The following is an 18,323-nucleotide window of genomic DNA, read 5'->3' as shown; positions in this document are numbered from 1 at the left end:
ACAACAAATGAAATAACTATGAGTAACCAGACAATGGAAAAGTCAGGGATGAGTGCTATCTTCCAATATGCTTAGGGCTGTCCTAAGGCAGAGGGATTAAAGCGCTCCATGTGACTTGAAGGGGTTAAAGTCAATGAGTAGAAGTTGTATGAACAGTCTTTGGTTCCAAAGAAGTAAAGTTACAGAAAGGAAGGGTTGTTGTGATAATTTCACGTGCCAATTTGGCTGGGCTCTAGTACCCAGTTATTCAATCGAATGTTAATGTAGGAGGTGCCATGGAGGTATTTTGCAGATGTGGTTAACATCTACAATCAGTTGACCTTAAGCAAGGGAGATTAGCCTTAATAATGTGGGTGGGCCTCATCCAATTACTGGAAGGCCTTTAATGCAAAAACTGAGGTTTCCCAGAATGAAAGAAATTCTGCCTCAAGATTGCAACATTAACTCCTGCCTGAGTAATCAGGTTGCCGCCTTCCTCTACAAATTTCAGTCCTGCCATCACAAATACATACATACATACATACATATATACTTAGATATATAAATTGTGTGTGTGTGTGTGTGTGTGTGTCCTATTGGTTCTGTTGCTCTGGAAGACTGTGACTAAGACAGGTGCCTAAATAGGATGGTCTATTTCCAGTCATGCTGAGTTTCTATCACCAGATTCAAGCACAGGTGAGGAAACCACTTTGGTTATAATAAAGAAACCATTAAAAATTTACGATTCTTCAAAATAACAGTGAGATACCACCTCATACCAGTCAGATTAGCCATCATCAAACTCCACAAATAATAAATGCTGGAGAGGGCAGGGAGAAAAAGGAACCCTCCTACACTGTTGGTGGGCATGTAGGTACCGTCACTATGGAAAACACTATGGAGTTTCCTTAAAAAACTAAAAGTAAAGTTACTGTATGATTCTGCAATCCCACTCTGATTGGAAAAGATACATATACCCCAATGTTCATTGTAGCACTAAAATATTTACAATATTCAAGACATGGAAGCAACCTAAATGTCCGTCAATAAAGGAACAGATGAAGATGTGGTACATATATACAACAGAATCTTAGGCATAAAAAGAATGAAATCATGTTATTTGCAGCAACATGGATGGATCTAAAGATGATCAGACTAAGTGAAGTAAACCAGACAGAGAGACAGATATCATATGGTATTGCTTATATGTGGAATCTAAAAAAATAAATAAATAAATGGTACAAATGAACTTATTTACAAAACAGAAGTAGACCCACAGACATAGAAAACAAAGGTTATTATTTACCAAAGGGAAAAGAGGGGGAGAGATAAATTAGGAGTTTGAGATTAACAAATACATCCTACTATACATAAAAATATATATATATAAAAACAAGGGCCTGCTGAATAGCATAGGAAACTAAACTCAGTATTTTTTAATAACCTATAAGGGAAAAGAATCTGAAAAAGAATATATTTATACATATGTATAACTGAATCACTTTGCTGTATGCCTGAAACTAACACAACATTGTAAATCAACTATACTTCAATAAAAAATAAAATATACAATTCTGGATGAAATTATAAAGGAGGCATAGACTACTTAGTCTTACTCAATTTGTTCATTTTATTAAGGACCCAGGCTGCATCTGTTCCAGGGGTACAATAATGAGTAAAAGTGGCAACTACTCTACCTTTTTGGAATGTACATGAACCCTGTACTATGTGCAAGTTATTCTGGAACATTGACTTGGTGCTTAACAGATATTTGTTGAATGGAATGAATGAATAAAAACATGGTTTAAGATTATAGTAAACTACGTAGATACATGTATTTATATGTATTTTTAAGAATTCTTTCTATCAAAAAGATTTAAATGTTTAAAAGCTTTAATTTTTTAACAAGAATAAGATATGATGATCAAAAAATTCTGTGATACATCATGCTTCCTTCTTCAATAAGGTGTAAGTCCAAAGTATTTTCCTAAATTCCCCTTTTTGCCTCCCTCTACCTATTGATCCTAAAAAAAAAAAAAAAAAAAAAACCCAAAAAAACAAACAAACAAAAAAACCCACCCAGACTCAACATCTATTCATTTCACATATTTGAAAGTGCAAATTCCTTCAGCATAGAATCTGCAATCTCAGGATGGGCTGTGATGTTAAACACTCAGCGGAGGAATACTCACAGCTGACCGCTGGTCTGAGTGTCTTCATGCAGCCCAGTGATGGACGGCCAGGGAACTGATCAAGCTGCTTTTCCAAACACAAATGTTAAGGAACACAGGGGAAGAGATTCATGGTTTTCAATAATAAGAGCATGATAGTATTAGGACCTATTTATACCACATTTATAATTTTTCAAAATCCCTTCATAGCCTATTCAACCTGCACCACTGTAAAAAAAAAAAAAAAAAAAAAAAAAAAAAAAAAGCAAATAAATGTATCATTTGACAGATAAATAAAAAAGAGAGAGACAAGGGTGGAAGAAGCTGAAGTTCAGATCCCAGTCCTTTCAGTCAATTGGGTTGAGTGCTTTTTTTTTCTTCTTTAGATCATATTGACAGAACATGGTGTATTATATACTCTTCTGATAACATGAAAAATGAATTCTTTAATGGAAGATGATTCCTCAGTTCTTTTACACTTGATCCAAAGCTATAAGAAATGGAATACTGTATTAGAGGGAAATTTCCGTATAAACACACAGGTTGCTGAGAATCTTGGCTGTAGTGAATGGCAACATACCTAGTACTCCCTTGGGGGCTTTGCCATGCATCAGTAATTCATTGGTTACAGAAATATATTATAAAAACAAAACATGTTAGTTTTTTTAATATATAATGTTCACATTACAAAATTCTAATGATCATTTCCAAATATAAGGTATTTGAAATGATCTGCGTTGAAGAGTCTGTGGAAAAGAGCAGACTGATACAAAATGATTACATTTAGTAGAAAAGTTGCAAAAGCCTTATATAGTCATAAACTGGGATTCTAGACTTGGCTGTGACACTGATACAGTCACAGTTTCCTCCGTCCCCATCTCGCCATAGCAAAGCATTGGAACAGCAGACGTCTTACAAAGTGATTAAAGTGGAAAGTACATTTTCAAAGAGAGAGAGAGAGAGTGAGAGAGGACTCAAGAGCATGCAGGTTAAAAAAGAGGGCCTGACTTACTCTGCAATAGTCTTTATACCCCACGATGCGACCTGAGTGGAAACCCAATTTGATCTTCTGATTGGTCTTGGGCACAATACCTTATTTGCATGGGCAACAGGTTATATAGGGGCAGGTGAGGAATGGGCAACATTCCTTCCTTCTCTAGCAGGGAGTGAGCAGCCCAAGCTGGTTAAGGTGGGGGAGGGGTATTACAATGAGACATGGCCAGAGGCTTTGGTGTTTAATCTCCTTGAAGGGGACTGGAAGCCTACCTATAACAATGCCAAGAAGCTGAGGGATCTTAAGAATCAATTTCCCTCTCTCTTTTCTCTTCTATCTCTCTCTTTCCCTCTCCTATGCCTCTCTCATATGTGTGCATAAGAGCTTTATATATCTGCTTATTCTAGGCTGAAATGACATAGTTCAGGCTGCCTTGTCTTCATAATATAAAGATCTTCATTTTTAATGGGATGGAGGAAATTATGGCTGTTTTTCTGAAACCACATCAATTTTCAAAGGCAGCTGGAGCAACAGGGATGCGTTTGCACTGGAATCTTGGCTTCAAAATCAGCACCACCTTGAAAATTTGGCTGATTTCCCCAAACCCATAAGTTGGAGAAATACCAGTAATAAAAAGGGGAATTACAAGGATGATTTACAATTTTCTTCACTCCCTTCTCTCAAAATTAGTTTTTGTCAGTTGCCAAGAAAACAAGTCAGGATCAAAATGGAACCAATGGGTGACAGATAATTAACTATAGGGAAATATTTCAAATGAATAAATTAGCTATCAGATGAAAAATAAAGGACAACTTAATTTTAACAATATATTCTAGCAGCAAAAAGCAGGGACAGAGATAAGTTCTTTTGACTCTGAAAAAAAACCAGTTCTTGTTTTTTGTTTTGTTTTTGTTTTCCAGTACTGTTTCCTAATTATATTTTTCTTCCTTCCTTTCTTCCTTTCTTTTTTGCTTTTTTGCGGGGAGTGCGGGGCCACACCTGTGGCATATGGGAATTCCCAGATTGAATCAGCGCTGCAGCTGCCAGCCTACACCACAGCCACAGCAATGCCAGATCCAAGTCGAGCCTATAGCCTACACCACAGCTCAGGGCAATGCTGGATCCTCATGGATACTAGTTGTGATTGTAATCCTCTGAGCCATAATGGGAACTTCCCTAACTATATTTTTCTTAAGAGAAAAGCTTAAGAACTGGTTACTACCAACATACCAAAATGTTTACCCAATAATAAATAACTGATTTTAGTAATTTTTATTTTTTCTTTCCCCTTCTTTCTTTCCTTTGCTTTTCCTTTTCCAAGCTCTCTTAAGCACCATTCTTCATCTTTGCTTTACTTCCTGGGCATGCAGAAAAGGTGAGCTCGACTTAAGCCTTGCATATAAGTTTGACTTTAGTACATATCCATAGGTATATGCCTGCAACTTGAAAACACCCTTTTATTCCTCTTGAGTTGGATGAATCAAATGAAAATCAACTCATTTTCATTGTCTGCCTCTTCTTGCTTTTCTGTCTTTGCAGGTAAAGGAAGGTATAAATGTTTGAAAGCCACAGGTAACCACATGACCATATTTTGTGACAAGGGAACAGCTATTTTTCCAGCCCCATTCAAACCTCTCTCTCTGTGCCACCTTCCTCCCTGTGGCCCAATTCATTAAAAAACAATTATTTCTCTACCATAAACGACACAAGGAACCAATGGGTTTCCTTTCTGGTAATCCTTGGATTTCAATAACTATTTAAGAAAGGCTTCACACACACACACACACACACACACACACACACACACACACACACACTTGCTTCCAGGAGCTGTGGAAATTCTGCACATACCTGAAACACAATCTGTCCCTCTTCTTAGCTAAACAAATATTTAAAGAAAATTTAACATTAAGATTATATTATATACTCTTAGGACAAAAATAAACAAGAATTTGAAGGGAATTTGTAGAATTTGTAGGTTAGAAGTGAGGTGCAGGACTGTTATCAATGTCCACATTCAGGTGAAATAGTTGAGGCGTTTCCTCTACTCATGATCCTGAAATTGGACTCAATGCCTAAGGGTTATTGAAACCACAGATTGAATTGCTATATCTTCCTGAAGAGTTCATTTTAGTCACTGATTTTGGGAGAAATTATTATTATTATTATTGTTATTATTATTATTATTTTGTCTTTTTAGGACCACACCCCTGCATATGGAAGTTCTCAGGCTAGGGGTCGAATTGGAGTTGTAGCTGCCGGCCTAAGCCACAGTCTCAGCGATGCAGGATCCAAGCCGTGTCTGCCACCTACTACACCACACCGCACAGCAACACCGGATGCTTAACTCATTGATCAAGGCCAGGGATAGAACCCACATCCTCATGGATACTAGCTGGGTTCATTACCACTGAGCCACAAGAGGAACTCCAGACATCATTTTTATATTCAAACAAACATAGACATATTATGGGTTGATGTTGAGTTTTCCCTATGTTTTACATAATTAGTAAAACTTGCAAAATTGTTACATGATTATGAGATGCTGACATTCCCCCAAGCCTCTAGATCTTTCTCCTTCTTTTATAAGCACTTTGAAAATAATGTTCAGTAAGCATCATTAATGAGAGGAACAAATTGATATATAGCTACTTGGGTAAAGAAAAAGTTCTGAAAACACAAAGATTAGCTTCATAGCATAAGGAAATTGACCTACCCAAGATGCTATTGATCTTGTTTTTTATTTAATATATATATGAGATCTCACAAACATAATTCAGCCATCAAGGACACACATATATTAAAGCAGTATCTGGTGCTCACTGGAAAAGTCACATTTTAAATCAGAACTGTCCCTGCCTGTCCCACTTGAAAATAAAATGAAAAAGAGTTTTTCCAAAACTTTTTATAATCTGGAGAGAGAGGGAAAAGCAAACGAGAATAAGAAAATGGAAGAAAAAATAAATCTTTTGGTTCTAAGGGAAACTACATCACACTCTTGTTTGTGTTTGGCACCCGATTTAGAGCCCAGCAATCTGAGGCTGTGAACTTAAGCCTTCAAGAATGAGTGCATCGATTGGCTTTTGAATTAGAGGATGGCATTACTCCATTAACTTTGAGACCAGCCCTTTCAAGAAATATGTTTAGCGATGGAACGCCATATTTCACTCCCAAAAGGAGAATGTCAACTGTGAAACGAAATTTAATATTTCAGTTGTTTTTTCCTCAGCTCTTCCCACACTTACTACAAATGTGAATAATGTGAATCTGGGAAGCACTGGAATAAATACGGTGTGCATTCTAGGTTTTATGGCAGTTCTTTTTGCTTTAATTACTTGGAGCCTGCTACATTTACTCTGCTGGGGCAAGAAAAGAAGGAATAGGTTGGGAAAGCATAGTTCTACACTTTGTAGCATCCACAAGTGCCCACCATGCTGAAACAGCAAGCTCGCTAAGCCGGGAAGCTCAGCTGAAGACAGAATTGCAAGAACTACGAAACTGGACTGAAGGAAGACAAATACTCCCCATTGAAAAGAGTCTATAAATACTGCAATCCACACACTGCACACACACACACGTACCTCACGTTGTATGATTAACACATTATTAAATTTTGCCTGTGCTGACACATCTAATGTCAGCCTGCCAAGCAAAGAGTTCTGGTTAGTGTTAAATTCTGTTTTAAACATGGAAGGCTTATCTATTACCTGGGCTAAGGAAGCCATCTACCACATACCAGAAGCACTTTCAAATTTAAGGGTGTTAATTTATTGATGACACCAAAATATTTCTGGCTGTTTTTTCCAAAATTTCCAAGATATAAGCCAGGAGAAGGATTGTTATGATCATCAGTGGTCAAGCTGTAATTGACATTAACCAGACTGTGGATTTAAGAGAAAGAGAGGGACAGAGAAAGTGCCGTGCGTGGGTGTGTGTGCGCACGCGCATGCGTGTGCTTGTGTGTGTGGGTGTGTGTGTTTAGGGTGTACTCAGCAGCAATACCGAATTTTTTTTCTTATTAGCCTTCTGATTTTTACTGAAAACCCAAATACTCACTTGAATGTAAATATATCTTTGCATGTTTTCACAAACTTACAAATTAAAAAGAGCATGCCTTGAAAAGTTGTAATAATATAAGCTGATATATAAGCACTTACTACATGCCAGCTGCTATTCTGAAACATCTGCATGTAGTAACCCATTCAGTCCTAACAACAACTCTTTGAGATAGGGACTATTGTATCCTTTGAACAATTGTGGAAATTGAGAATTTAAGCACTTTGTCAAAGGTGTCAAGTTCACACAGTTAATAAAGTGTAGAACTGGAAGTGAGACCTAATAGTATGACTCCAGGGCTACTGTTCTGACTCCAGGCTACCCTTCTCTCTATTAACAAATGGGCAACACGGTCTTATCTACTCCAAATTCCAATTTTGTATTGAGTGTGGGGGAAATCAATGGGCCAGGTAAGATGTGAAGTCTCTGAAGCAATTCACACAGACCCAGGTTCAAATCAGAGATGCTCAGTTTCTACCATTCCAAGTTCACAAGCTGTTGTGCCTCCATCCAGATGAATACTTCCCCTACTGGATGTTTGGAGAGAAACTGACTGAGCCCATGGGCAGGTCATGACCATTTGGAGGAGGCTGGAGTCACATTCCAGGAGGTATAATTTCTTGCAGAATTGGAGAAACAAAAGTCACTTATAAGACAGATATAATCTGCACAATACGAAGGTGAACTTGGGATCCAATGACAAGGCAGAGACAAGAGATAATCCACCTTAATAAAGAACTAGAATAAACATGCATGCAATATTACTACAGTCTGGTTTCAACGTTGATAGATACAAAGCACTCTGTTGTTGTTTTCATTGAACTCTGGGAAAAGGTCTCAGAACTGTTTCCCATGCGTAAGTCAGATGGGTACCCCTTTTTACATGTGAGGTGTGGTTACAAGGTCTCAGGAAAACAGTCTTATGTTGAAATAGGAAAGCACTGTCTGTTTACAGATGACAGACGAAAAGGCAATTGTTTAAAGGCATGTAGTCTATTACTGCCATTTTCACCTAAATGAAAATAAACACACACGGTAGAATATTTATAAGGTGGATAAAGAAACCAGTCCAAAGAAGATTCATTAATTGAGAATTACAGGATTTTAGAGTTGGAGAGGACCCTAAGGAAGAAACTCAACTTCTGCATTTTCCATAAATTGAAACCAAGGTCAGCAGAATATGGATTCTAATTACAGGTGTTATCTTCAGCTCTAAGGGTGAGACCTCACCCCTACAGAGAGGGTATTGAGTAAGAAGACCAAAGGATGATATGTAGAACCCTGGAGCCCTGATTTTTGCGAGGTGGGCCAATGAGAAGCAGCCCATGGAGATGGCTGCTTAGGGTCAAAAGGGAGGTGGCAGAAAAGCCAAGCATGTGATGTCATGGGCACCTGGGAAGGAAGGAGTTTTAGGAAAGAATAAGCAGTTGTGCTGAATGGTAACAAGAGCTCTAAGAAGACCAGAACTGGGAAATATCCATTGCAGGGTTGGTTATTGATTGGCAGCAGCGGTGACCTTTGAAAATGCAGTTTCAGCAACATGATCTCAATGGAAGACTGCCATGTTTTAAGCAATAAAGGGAGGTTATAAAAAACTTAAGACGGTAAAAGCAGAGCCCACGTTCAGTAAGTTTGGAGAAAATAAAAAGATGCAGTAGTGGGCTTAAAAAAAAACTTAAAGGAGAAAGGTCAGTGGAGAATGAGAGGAATCACTGAAACAATCACTGAAACTCTTTCAGGGAAGACAAAGGAAACTGAGGTCTAAGCTCCTGCTGCTGGATCAGCCTTATGAGGGAAAGACACCCAGCTTGTTCTGAGATCATACAGATGAAAAGGGGTTGGGAAAGCATACATACAGCCAAGTGGTTCTCTCAACTGGATTTTTCTTTTTTCTATTATAGTTGATTTACAATGTTCTGTCCATTTCTGCGGTACAGTAAAGTGACCCAGACTAGATACATATGTGTGTATATACATATACATGTATATATATGTGTATATATATATATATATATATGTATACATATATATACTCTTTTCCTCATATTATCCTCTTTAGGTTTTACTTCTCAAATCATGGAGAGTTTATTTTGGTAAATGATATAAGGTTAAAAATTCCCCATCTCTTATTGCCTGTGTTAAATTTTGAACAAATGCATGTTGAACAGTGAGCTCTAGGCCTAGACCCCTGGCTTGTGAAAAACTCACACCAGCTATTGTTGGCAGAGGGAGAGCCTTCCCACACCCTCCCTCACCTTCATCCTCCACTCACTGGAACAGTTTCCTCATTCTCCAGATCCTTCTACCAGCTTCAGAAATTAGGTTCTCACGCCATCAGGAAACACTGAGGAGATTAATAGGGAGGAGTTTAACTAATCTTCAGTCTTGTGAAGGCTGGCAGTTTCTTAGCTTTGCCAACCATCTATTTTCTTGGCTTGGTTTCTGCCAGAGGCCAGAGCAAGCAGCAAGTTGAAGAAAGGGTGATGGCAGAAAAGAGCCCTCTTGAGAAAATTAAGAGAGAGACAGAGACATAAACAGAGACAGAGACTTAGAATGGGGAAGATTTACTGCTGAAATTACCCCAGAGAGCTGGTTCATAAAGAGAGGTTGGTTGCAGAATTAAAAGCTGCTCGTGTGTGTTTGCTGAAGATTATGCAGATTGTCCATTGAACTGGGTGATCCGAACAGGTTTCCCTCTATAAACACACACCTACTAGATGTCTGTTTGAGTCCTTTCCTGAGAACCAAAAGCTCACAGTGCAAAGTCAATTATGGGTCTTTCCTCCAGTAAGAGATTCAAGCAACAGTATCTGAAAAGCCATGTCGCCCTGACATTTTAGCAACATCCACTTAACATTCGTTAATTATAAAAGCAGCGATGCATTTTTCAAATTGCATTAGATACATTTTTAATACCACCTTGTTGCTCTTAAGCTTAAAGGTCTGCAAACCTTTACTCGGGTATGGACAACAAAAGCCTCTGAATTACAAATGTGGGTCACAACTGGATCATTTAAATTCACCCCAGAGACATGGGGCAATGGCTTTCTTCCTTAAGGTCAAGCACACGTCAGGTTTCACTGGACCTCCCCAAGTTTGGAAGTGTTGGGCGATAATATATTTCTGCTTCTCGTAAAGATATATTCCCTCAGCAAGCCTTTATTCAGCACCAAACACAGGCTTGACATCGAGTCGGTTGTTGAGAATATCAGGATTGATGAGATATTAAACTGGCCTCTGAGGATCTCATACAGAAACAAAAAGAGCAAACATATTTTTTAATTTCCGCAATTTGATTTCTTTGGATGTTTAACATCCTCTTTCAGAAAACCAAGACCTGACATAACCATTGCCTTGTGTGTTATCAGCAGAGCTACTTTATCATAAAGAAGCCAAGAGGTACAAGAAACCTGGTTCCGCACAATGAAAATTCTAGAGAAAGAGTAAGAGGCTTCATCGAAAAGAGCAGCTCCTGAGAATGGGAGAAATGCCAACCATCCTCTTGCTCAGTGAATAATAAAGCACAGTAACAAAGACACACACATACATACACACTACAGCAACCACAACAAAAATCTTACCTGACTTGCCCACGCCTGCTGTCCCAAATACTGCCAATTTGACCTCTGCACTTTTCGCCATGCCGGGTGTTGGTAGACAATTCACTGTAGTTCAAACTAAAGAGCTGAGAAGATCTCTTTGGTTTTGGCCTTTGGAGTCACCATAGCATTGTAAACCCGCAGTTCTTAAACAAAAGAGATTTGGGAATTCATAAGTGACCAGAAAAAGAAATTCATATTTACTAAGCATCTCCCATATGCCAGCACCGTTCACTTAATCAACATCTTCCTTGCTGATCATCACCACACTCTTGTGAGAGGGCTATAGCAATTTACTGTAAACTATTTAACGAAGAAACGACAGATCCAGGACTTGCACTTATATCTGTTTGGTTCTAAAACATATGCGTTTTTACATAAGATAGTCTTTTCTTTTTTTAAGATTCCACATGAGTGATATCATATGATATTTGTCTTTGTCTGGCTTACTTCACTTAATATGAGAATCTGTAGGTCCATCCATGTTGTTGCAAATGGCATTATTTCATTCTTTTTTATAGCTGAGTAATATTCCCATATATATATATATACATATATATATATATATATATATATACACACATATATACCACATCTTCTTTATCCATTCATCTGTCAATAGGCATTTAGGTTGCTTCCATGTCTTGGCTATTGTAAACAGTGCTACAGTGAACACTGGGGTGCATGTAAAAGATAGCACATTTAAAAGTGCTTCCTCAAGGAATGTGTTTTTGTCAGTAATTAATAGCAATACCTGATGTATGTAAATACACGTCCTTACCACGTCTCTGTAAACATCCAATAAATATACACACATGATGGGGAGAGGCACACTTGGAACTCCATTTCCCTTTGAGCTGAATAATACACATTCATAGGAGTCAACCCCATTGTAATACAATTGAATTTGCATTTCAAGGTTTAAAGTTTATCTATGTTCACACTAGATCACAGGGTCAAGTCATGTGACAGATACCCATGTTCCAGGAATGGTTATATAACATCTAGATTTTATGTTTTCTGGGCATAAGGCCCTCATACACATAAGATAAACACCCTGTGCTGACTTCTGATTCCTTTCCTATGACAATCTCAAGTAAATTAGTTTATGGTACTGTCCTGACACTTGGGAAGTGACATTACATACAACATAAGCACATCGTATATACGTGGGTGCTTTAGGAACAACACTTAGATTCTTGGTATCATGGAAATGAAAGGTTGGAAATAGCCTTAGTAGTCAAAGAAAAAATCCTCCAGGAGTTCCCACTGTGGCTCAGTGGGTTAGGAAGCTGATGTTGTCTCTCTGAGGATGTGGGTTCAATCCCTGGCCTCGCTCAGTGGGTTAAGGATCTGGTGTTGCTGCAAGGTGCAGTGTAGGTCACAGATGCAGCTTGGATCTGGCATTGCTGTGGCTGTGGCGTAGGCCGGCAGCTGCAGCTCCAATTTGACCCTTAGCCTGGGAACTTACATATGTAGCAGGTGTGGCCGTTTAAAAAAAAAAAAAGAAAAAGAAAAAATCCACTAGCCATCACTAGAATTTTTCCTTTTTATCAGACAACCATCTAACAACCATCCTGTGTCTGATTTACCACTTCCAGGTATAGGGGGAGAAGGGGCATTAAAGTAACTTTTAACTCGGAGCCTTCAAGTAGCCTAGTAGCTATTAGGAACCTTTGCTCTGTTCAAGACTCCTGCTTTCTAGGAAAATGAGACCTGGTGTCTTCCTTGTTCTTTATAGGACGTCTGTTCTTGTTTATATTTTTTTGACCCTCGCCTTGACCATTAGCAGCTCCCACCTCTGGCACTTGCTACTTTACTCACTCTAGAAGCCTGGCATCTACTGCATTTGCCCCTTGAGATGTGACCTGACCATGACCCAACAAAAGTTTCATGAGATTCTTCCTCTTTGTCATCTGGGCACTGGGGGTATATTTCCACAGTAATTCATACTAAGGCTCTCCAGTTCTGAACTTCTGCAATCAATGTTTTCAACTTAAACCCAAGACTTCACTTTCAAGTCTGTTATCTAAACAAATGAACTGCTTCTGCCAGCTTGTTGGCATCTATAAATTTTCAAAAGGAGCTTCTCCGGAGCAAGAAAGAAGTAAAGGTTCTTTTGAAAAAGTGTTTCTACAAAGAAATTGTTTCCTTCATGCAATTGTTTCCTTCATTATGCATCTAAACCATTGATCTGTACCTGACAAATTTTGCATTTGCTGATTTCTACAGTGCCAGAGTTTCCTCGGAAGGACAAAAAGGTCAATACTAACATTGGCTGTGGTTTACTTCATCCCAAATGAAAAAACTCCTTAGAGATCATTAATAGCATAAACCCCAGAAGGATTTAACATCTGTAATTTGTCTAGTCCCATACTTTTGGCTAAAGATAAAAGAATTTTATTTGTCATTTTATATGCATTCATTAAGTAAAGGCCTCTATGTTTAAGGTTCAGAGCCTCATCACAGAAATATCACAGAAGCATAATATATCGAGATATATTATCTAAATACCTTCTAAATAAGAATGGCAAGCATTTCTTTGAAACATAGAACATGAAAGTGTCTGGAGCTTATATAAACAACAATTTATTTCATGCAAAACTGTTCATTCCCATGCACATAAAATCCAGATAATTTACTATCTGATTTATGCTTCAAGAAAGTAGCCATCAAATGTGATTAAAAAAAAAATTGCTAAGTTAATTTTTCAGTAACTCCCAAATAGCCTCAGAGGCATAGGAATTTGACATAAGAAAGGAAAATTGTGTGGATTAAATTTTTCATATGTACCTGAATCAGGATACAGCTAGTTACTGCCTATCTTATGTTATGTTTAGAAACATCCCTTAAAGACACAAAACGGACATACACCCTTCAACATTTTATTTCTCACATGAAAATGTGCAAAGTTACATTTGATAAATGTATAAAACAAAGATAAATGTGTACATTATTTTAATAAGTGACCTGTTGCCAAGTCTCTGATGTTCTAAATAATTCATGATCCAAGACCTTCCATAACATGGATCTAAAAAGACATTCGTTTTCATGTTGTTGTGCAGAAATATTCTGGCTGGGTCTTGAAGCTGCCATTCACCTTTTATATGGATAGTGCTTTATTAGGACAAAAACTTCTTAGTTCCTATCACTCCTAGAGCTAAAATCACACTTAGATATTTCAGAGATTAAAGGTGTATTGATTTTTTTCCCCTAAACATAAAGATACCAAAATAACGCTTAGAATAAGAAAAAAAAAAAAAAAAAAAAAGCCAGACTCGAAATTCTGTGTTACTATTAATGCATGCATTGATTCATGCCACTTTTATGCTAATCATAAAAGCGGCCACCTTCAAGGAGCTTACAATCCCATAGATGTATGACATTTGGTTCACTAATAAGCTGATTTTTAAACTTATTTAAAAAATAATTTATGCATCATAAACCATTTTTCAGACTATTATACTTATCAAGGTCCATGCTTTCTACTTCCTCTTGGCAAAAAAAACAAAACAAAAAAACAAGCATCTTGATAAGGTATATACGATTTATAAGATAATAGTGTTTCTAACTGCTGTATTTATGGTCTCATCAAAATAAAGTGCAGGTGTTTAGGGAAGCAAAGAATCTAGTCTGGTCGTGGGAATCTAGTCTGGTCTTCCGGCTGCTACTTCCCTAGCTCTGAAATCAAGTTTTCCTGGTCTCAATATGAGGAATTCTCCCGCATTTTATCACAACGCAGCACGCACAGGGATGAGTACCGTTGTAAGAGACTCCTGGCTATGGCGTTATTCTGAAAGCAACAGGTATCCTGGAACGATAAACAAACCCATCATGGACTGCGGGTCACTTGCTTTCAACCTGGGGAGCAAACGCTGCCTAAGTCAAAAGGGCATTCTAGGTCTCAGCTCTGACCGAGGGCGCTGTCAAGCTCGGGGCACCAGCGCTTACATCTCCCTCTCGGCGACCCCCAAAGCCCTGGCTGAGAGGACCCCGTGGCCAGGAGGGCCGCCCCGGAGGCCGAGCGTTCAGGGGCTCGGAAGGGTCTTCAGGAAGTCATCCCGAAAAAGCCACCTGGGCACGTGCGTGACACTCACCTGTTCACACTCTCCAGGCCCAGAGAGCCGCGGTCCCCCTGCAAGTTCAGAATCAGTCCCCCGGGACCGCTACCCCTCCCACGCTGCGCGGCCCAATCTGTGGGTGGCGTTTCCCGGCTGCTGGGCTGCGACTGCGGGGGGCAGCGGCAGTAGCAGTAATAGCTGGCGGAGTGGCCCGGGTCTCCCCGCAACCACTCTCTCCGACTAGCGGCGGATGGACTGCGGCAGGACGCGGGCTCCGGCGGACGAGGCCGCCGGGATGCTGCAGTGTGGCGCTCGCGCGCCCCCTACTGGGGCTAGCGCTCGGCTCCTCCAGCGAAGCCGCCTCCAGGCTGGATCATTCAAAAATCAGTTTTCGAGCTGCACTCGGACAGGCTTCCCTTTTCTCCTGCTAGATTCCCGGCCTCTAGGTTCTCGTTGAAGGATCTCACTCCTTGGGTTAAAACATTTGCCTGTAAAAGGATCAGTATGTGACCTTTTCGATTCCTTACTTCAGAAGGTCCTCACAACATCCCTTAGAGGTACGTTTAACTTTCCCCATGATTCCCACGAGGAAACAGAGGATAAATCACTTGTCCAAGGCTAGTAAATGGTTGGAATAAAAATCCAGGCCGATTGGAAGCTGAGATGCTAGGAGAGACATATGTACTGCATTAAATTGAACTTCATATCTCTATACTGGAGAAAGTTCCAAAAGATTCACATTTCCCCTTACAAGATCAGCATTTATAACGTTCGAATTGAAATCACACTCAATCATCCTCAAACCTAACGAAAATGATTAATATTTGTGCTGCGCTAGACTCCCTTTCACATCTCTCATCTCATCTGATATTTACTCCCTTCATTGAGGTAGGCACTCATTAAAATTATTAGCCTTCCGTGATTTCCTATTGTGGCTCAGCAGAGAGCCCACATTGTCTCTCTGAGGTTGCAGGTTCCATCCTGGGCCTTGCTCAGTGGGTTTAAGGATCTGATGTTGCCATGGTTGTGGTAGGCCCCAGCTGCAGCTTGGATTCAACTCCTAGCCCAGAAGTCCATATGCAGCAGGTGCAGCCATTTAAAAAAAAAAAAAAAATTGCATTTCAGAGCCAAGGAGGTGAGTTTCAGGGAGATTAAAAGATTTCCCAAAACTATGAAACTTTTGATGAGAAGCACGAAACACCCATATTATTTGTTTTCCTGTGAAGCCTGGTGTTCTTAACAAGACACCCGATGGCCTCCAGAAAACCACTGCCATGTCGAATAGACTAAGTGAACAGTGGTAGGTGAACAGTCTGTGTCCCTGATGGAAGCGGTGTAACAGGGCAGGCAGTTTCCAGGACCAGCTGACCTGGAAAGCCACCAGTTGTGAGCCATGCTGAATGGAGGAGCTGTGTCTGCACAAAGCTAGGAATTAGCTCCCTGAACAGGATCTTAATATATTTACTCACCTCATGAGATATTTTACCTTAAAGGTTAAAATTATTAGTCGCATAATAATTAGATATGTTAAAATTACTTATTACATAATAAAGCTACCTTAAGTAAAAATTATTAATTGCATATTAATGACATCTTAATTCATTGTGTTTAACCATATATTTGCTTATATTTAAATTTAAATGGGTTTTTATATATCTATATAATTTTTGTTTAACCATATATTTATTTTAGTCAATGTTAATTGACTTCTTGCTGTTTAAAGAGGAGGAAATTAGCCTCTTATTATGTCTCTCATGTTCCCCTCCTTCATCTTATATTTTTACTTTTTTTTTTTTTTTTTTGTCTTTTTAGGGCTGCACCCACAGCACATGGAGGTTCCCAGGCTAGGGGTCAAATCATAGCTGTAGCTGCTGGCCTGCACCACAGCTACAGCAACGCCTGATCTGAGCCACGTCTGCGACCTACACCACAGCTCAGAGCAACGCCCTATCTCTACCCTACTGAGCGAGGCCAGGGATCAAACCTGCATCCTCATGGATGCTAGTCAGGTTCATTTCCACTGAGCCACGATGGAAACTCCTGTTTATTTATTTTTTTATTTCTGTATAATTTTTATCGATTTATAATATTTGATTTGTTTCGTAGCTTTAATTCCCAAAGTTCTTTAAAACTTAGTTTTTTTAAAACTTTATTCCATTTAAATGGAATAAATGTATTTAATTATTTTACCATAGTTCTACTATTCCTGATTATTTTGATTAAGCCCTTCATTTGTTCATTAAGTAATTTTTTTTTTTTTTGGTTACATCCCAACACTGAATCCTTACCCCTTAGACCACCAGGGTACTCCAAGCGATGTTTTCAAGTAGGTCTTCTAGGTGCTATCTTGTTTATTTGAGAATATCCACCTTTCCTTGCTGTTTTTAATTCATTTTGCCTTAACCCTTCTTTGGCTTATTATGATCTTTTCCTCCTTTATTTCCTTCATAACATTTTTTTCTATTTATTACGTGGTTTATTTTAATCAGATATCAAATTTCCTGCAATATCCATAATAAAGGAATTCTTCTTGGCTCTTTTCCTCCCTTATCTGAAACCTTTGTTTTCACTACAGAGCAATGGTTTGAGGGCTGAGCATTTCACTCTGTCTACCATCCTGAGATGAGAAGATAAAGCAAAGAGGAGAGGTCATGCGAGTCTCTGCGTAGCCTTGTTAATGACCTTGTACCAGGATTTAATGCAGGCAGTCAGGATCAGACACTGTTCCAAAGAAAAGAATCCCTTCGTCTTGAGATGCTCCCTAATTTGTTCTTGGAATCTTCTACACTCTCTCCTAAGCCGTTTCCATAAATACACTCAATCGTGTCCCCTCCTCCTGTCAGAAAAGAAGGATAGTTACTCAATTCATTTCACTCCAAATTTAGAGGTATTCATTATTGGTGAAAAGAGTGCTCAGGATTTGATGACTCATCAATGCTGCTTCTGCAAGGCAGAACCTTTATACCATAATCCTTTATTCCATTAGAAGATTTGTTTTGAAGTTTTAGAGCAAGAAGTCAAGCCCATCTCCTTGTTTTGGTGCTGCTAATGATTTTTTTGTTTTGTTTTGATTGGGGTTTGGGGTATTATACTCTTGTTATTATATGCTTAGTTAGATATTAGGCAAAGGAAAATCTGTTTTTGGCTATGATTGGACTTTCCCTCTGACTGGAGACAAATCTACAAGCTTGCGAAGGATAGTCACAGAGATGAACCCAGATAGTTACACAGAAACGGACGTGGGACCTTGGTCATTCCATGTGCTCACTGCGTATTGTCTGTGAGTCTCTGGGAGACTTAACACAAGAACAACTGCTTAGGGTCTGAAGGCTCGTTGGAGACTTCAGAGATCTCAAAGCCTCAAAAAGACACTAGAGTTGAATTTAGCTGGAGTTCAGAGACCTTTGTGAACTTCCTGGACATTCAGTTGAGACCATATTCCAGGAGTGAGGGCCATGCTTAG

At 39.0% G+C, this 18,323-nt stretch overlaps 1 protein-coding gene across 2 annotated transcripts in view; it reads right to left on the bottom strand.

The window, feature by feature from the left end:
- Window positions 1-15,144, bottom strand: part of RERG (RAS like estrogen regulated growth inhibitor) — a 113,428-nt gene extending 98,284 nt beyond the window's left edge. The window contains exons 1-2 of one of the 2 annotated variants that reach the window (XM_003481681.4): window positions 14,897-15,144; window positions 10,782-10,945 (exon numbers count right to left, since the gene is read on the bottom strand). In XM_003481681.4, coding sequence (XP_003481729.1) covers window positions 10,782-10,842 — 61 coding nt within the window. In that variant the 5' untranslated portion in view covers window positions 10,843-10,945; window positions 14,897-15,144. The remainder of the gene's footprint in view (window positions 1-10,781; window positions 10,946-14,896) is intronic. The other variant, XM_021092305.1, reaches the window with a different exon arrangement.

The sequence above is a fragment of the Sus scrofa genome, chromosome 5 (assembly GCF_000003025.6).
Source record: "Sus scrofa isolate TJ Tabasco breed Duroc chromosome 5, Sscrofa11.1, whole genome shotgun sequence".
Taxonomy (NCBI): Eukaryota; Metazoa; Chordata; class Mammalia; order Artiodactyla; family Suidae; genus Sus; species Sus scrofa.
The sequence above is the reverse complement of the archived record's forward strand: the minus strand, read 5'-3'. Positions and strand labels throughout refer to the sequence as shown.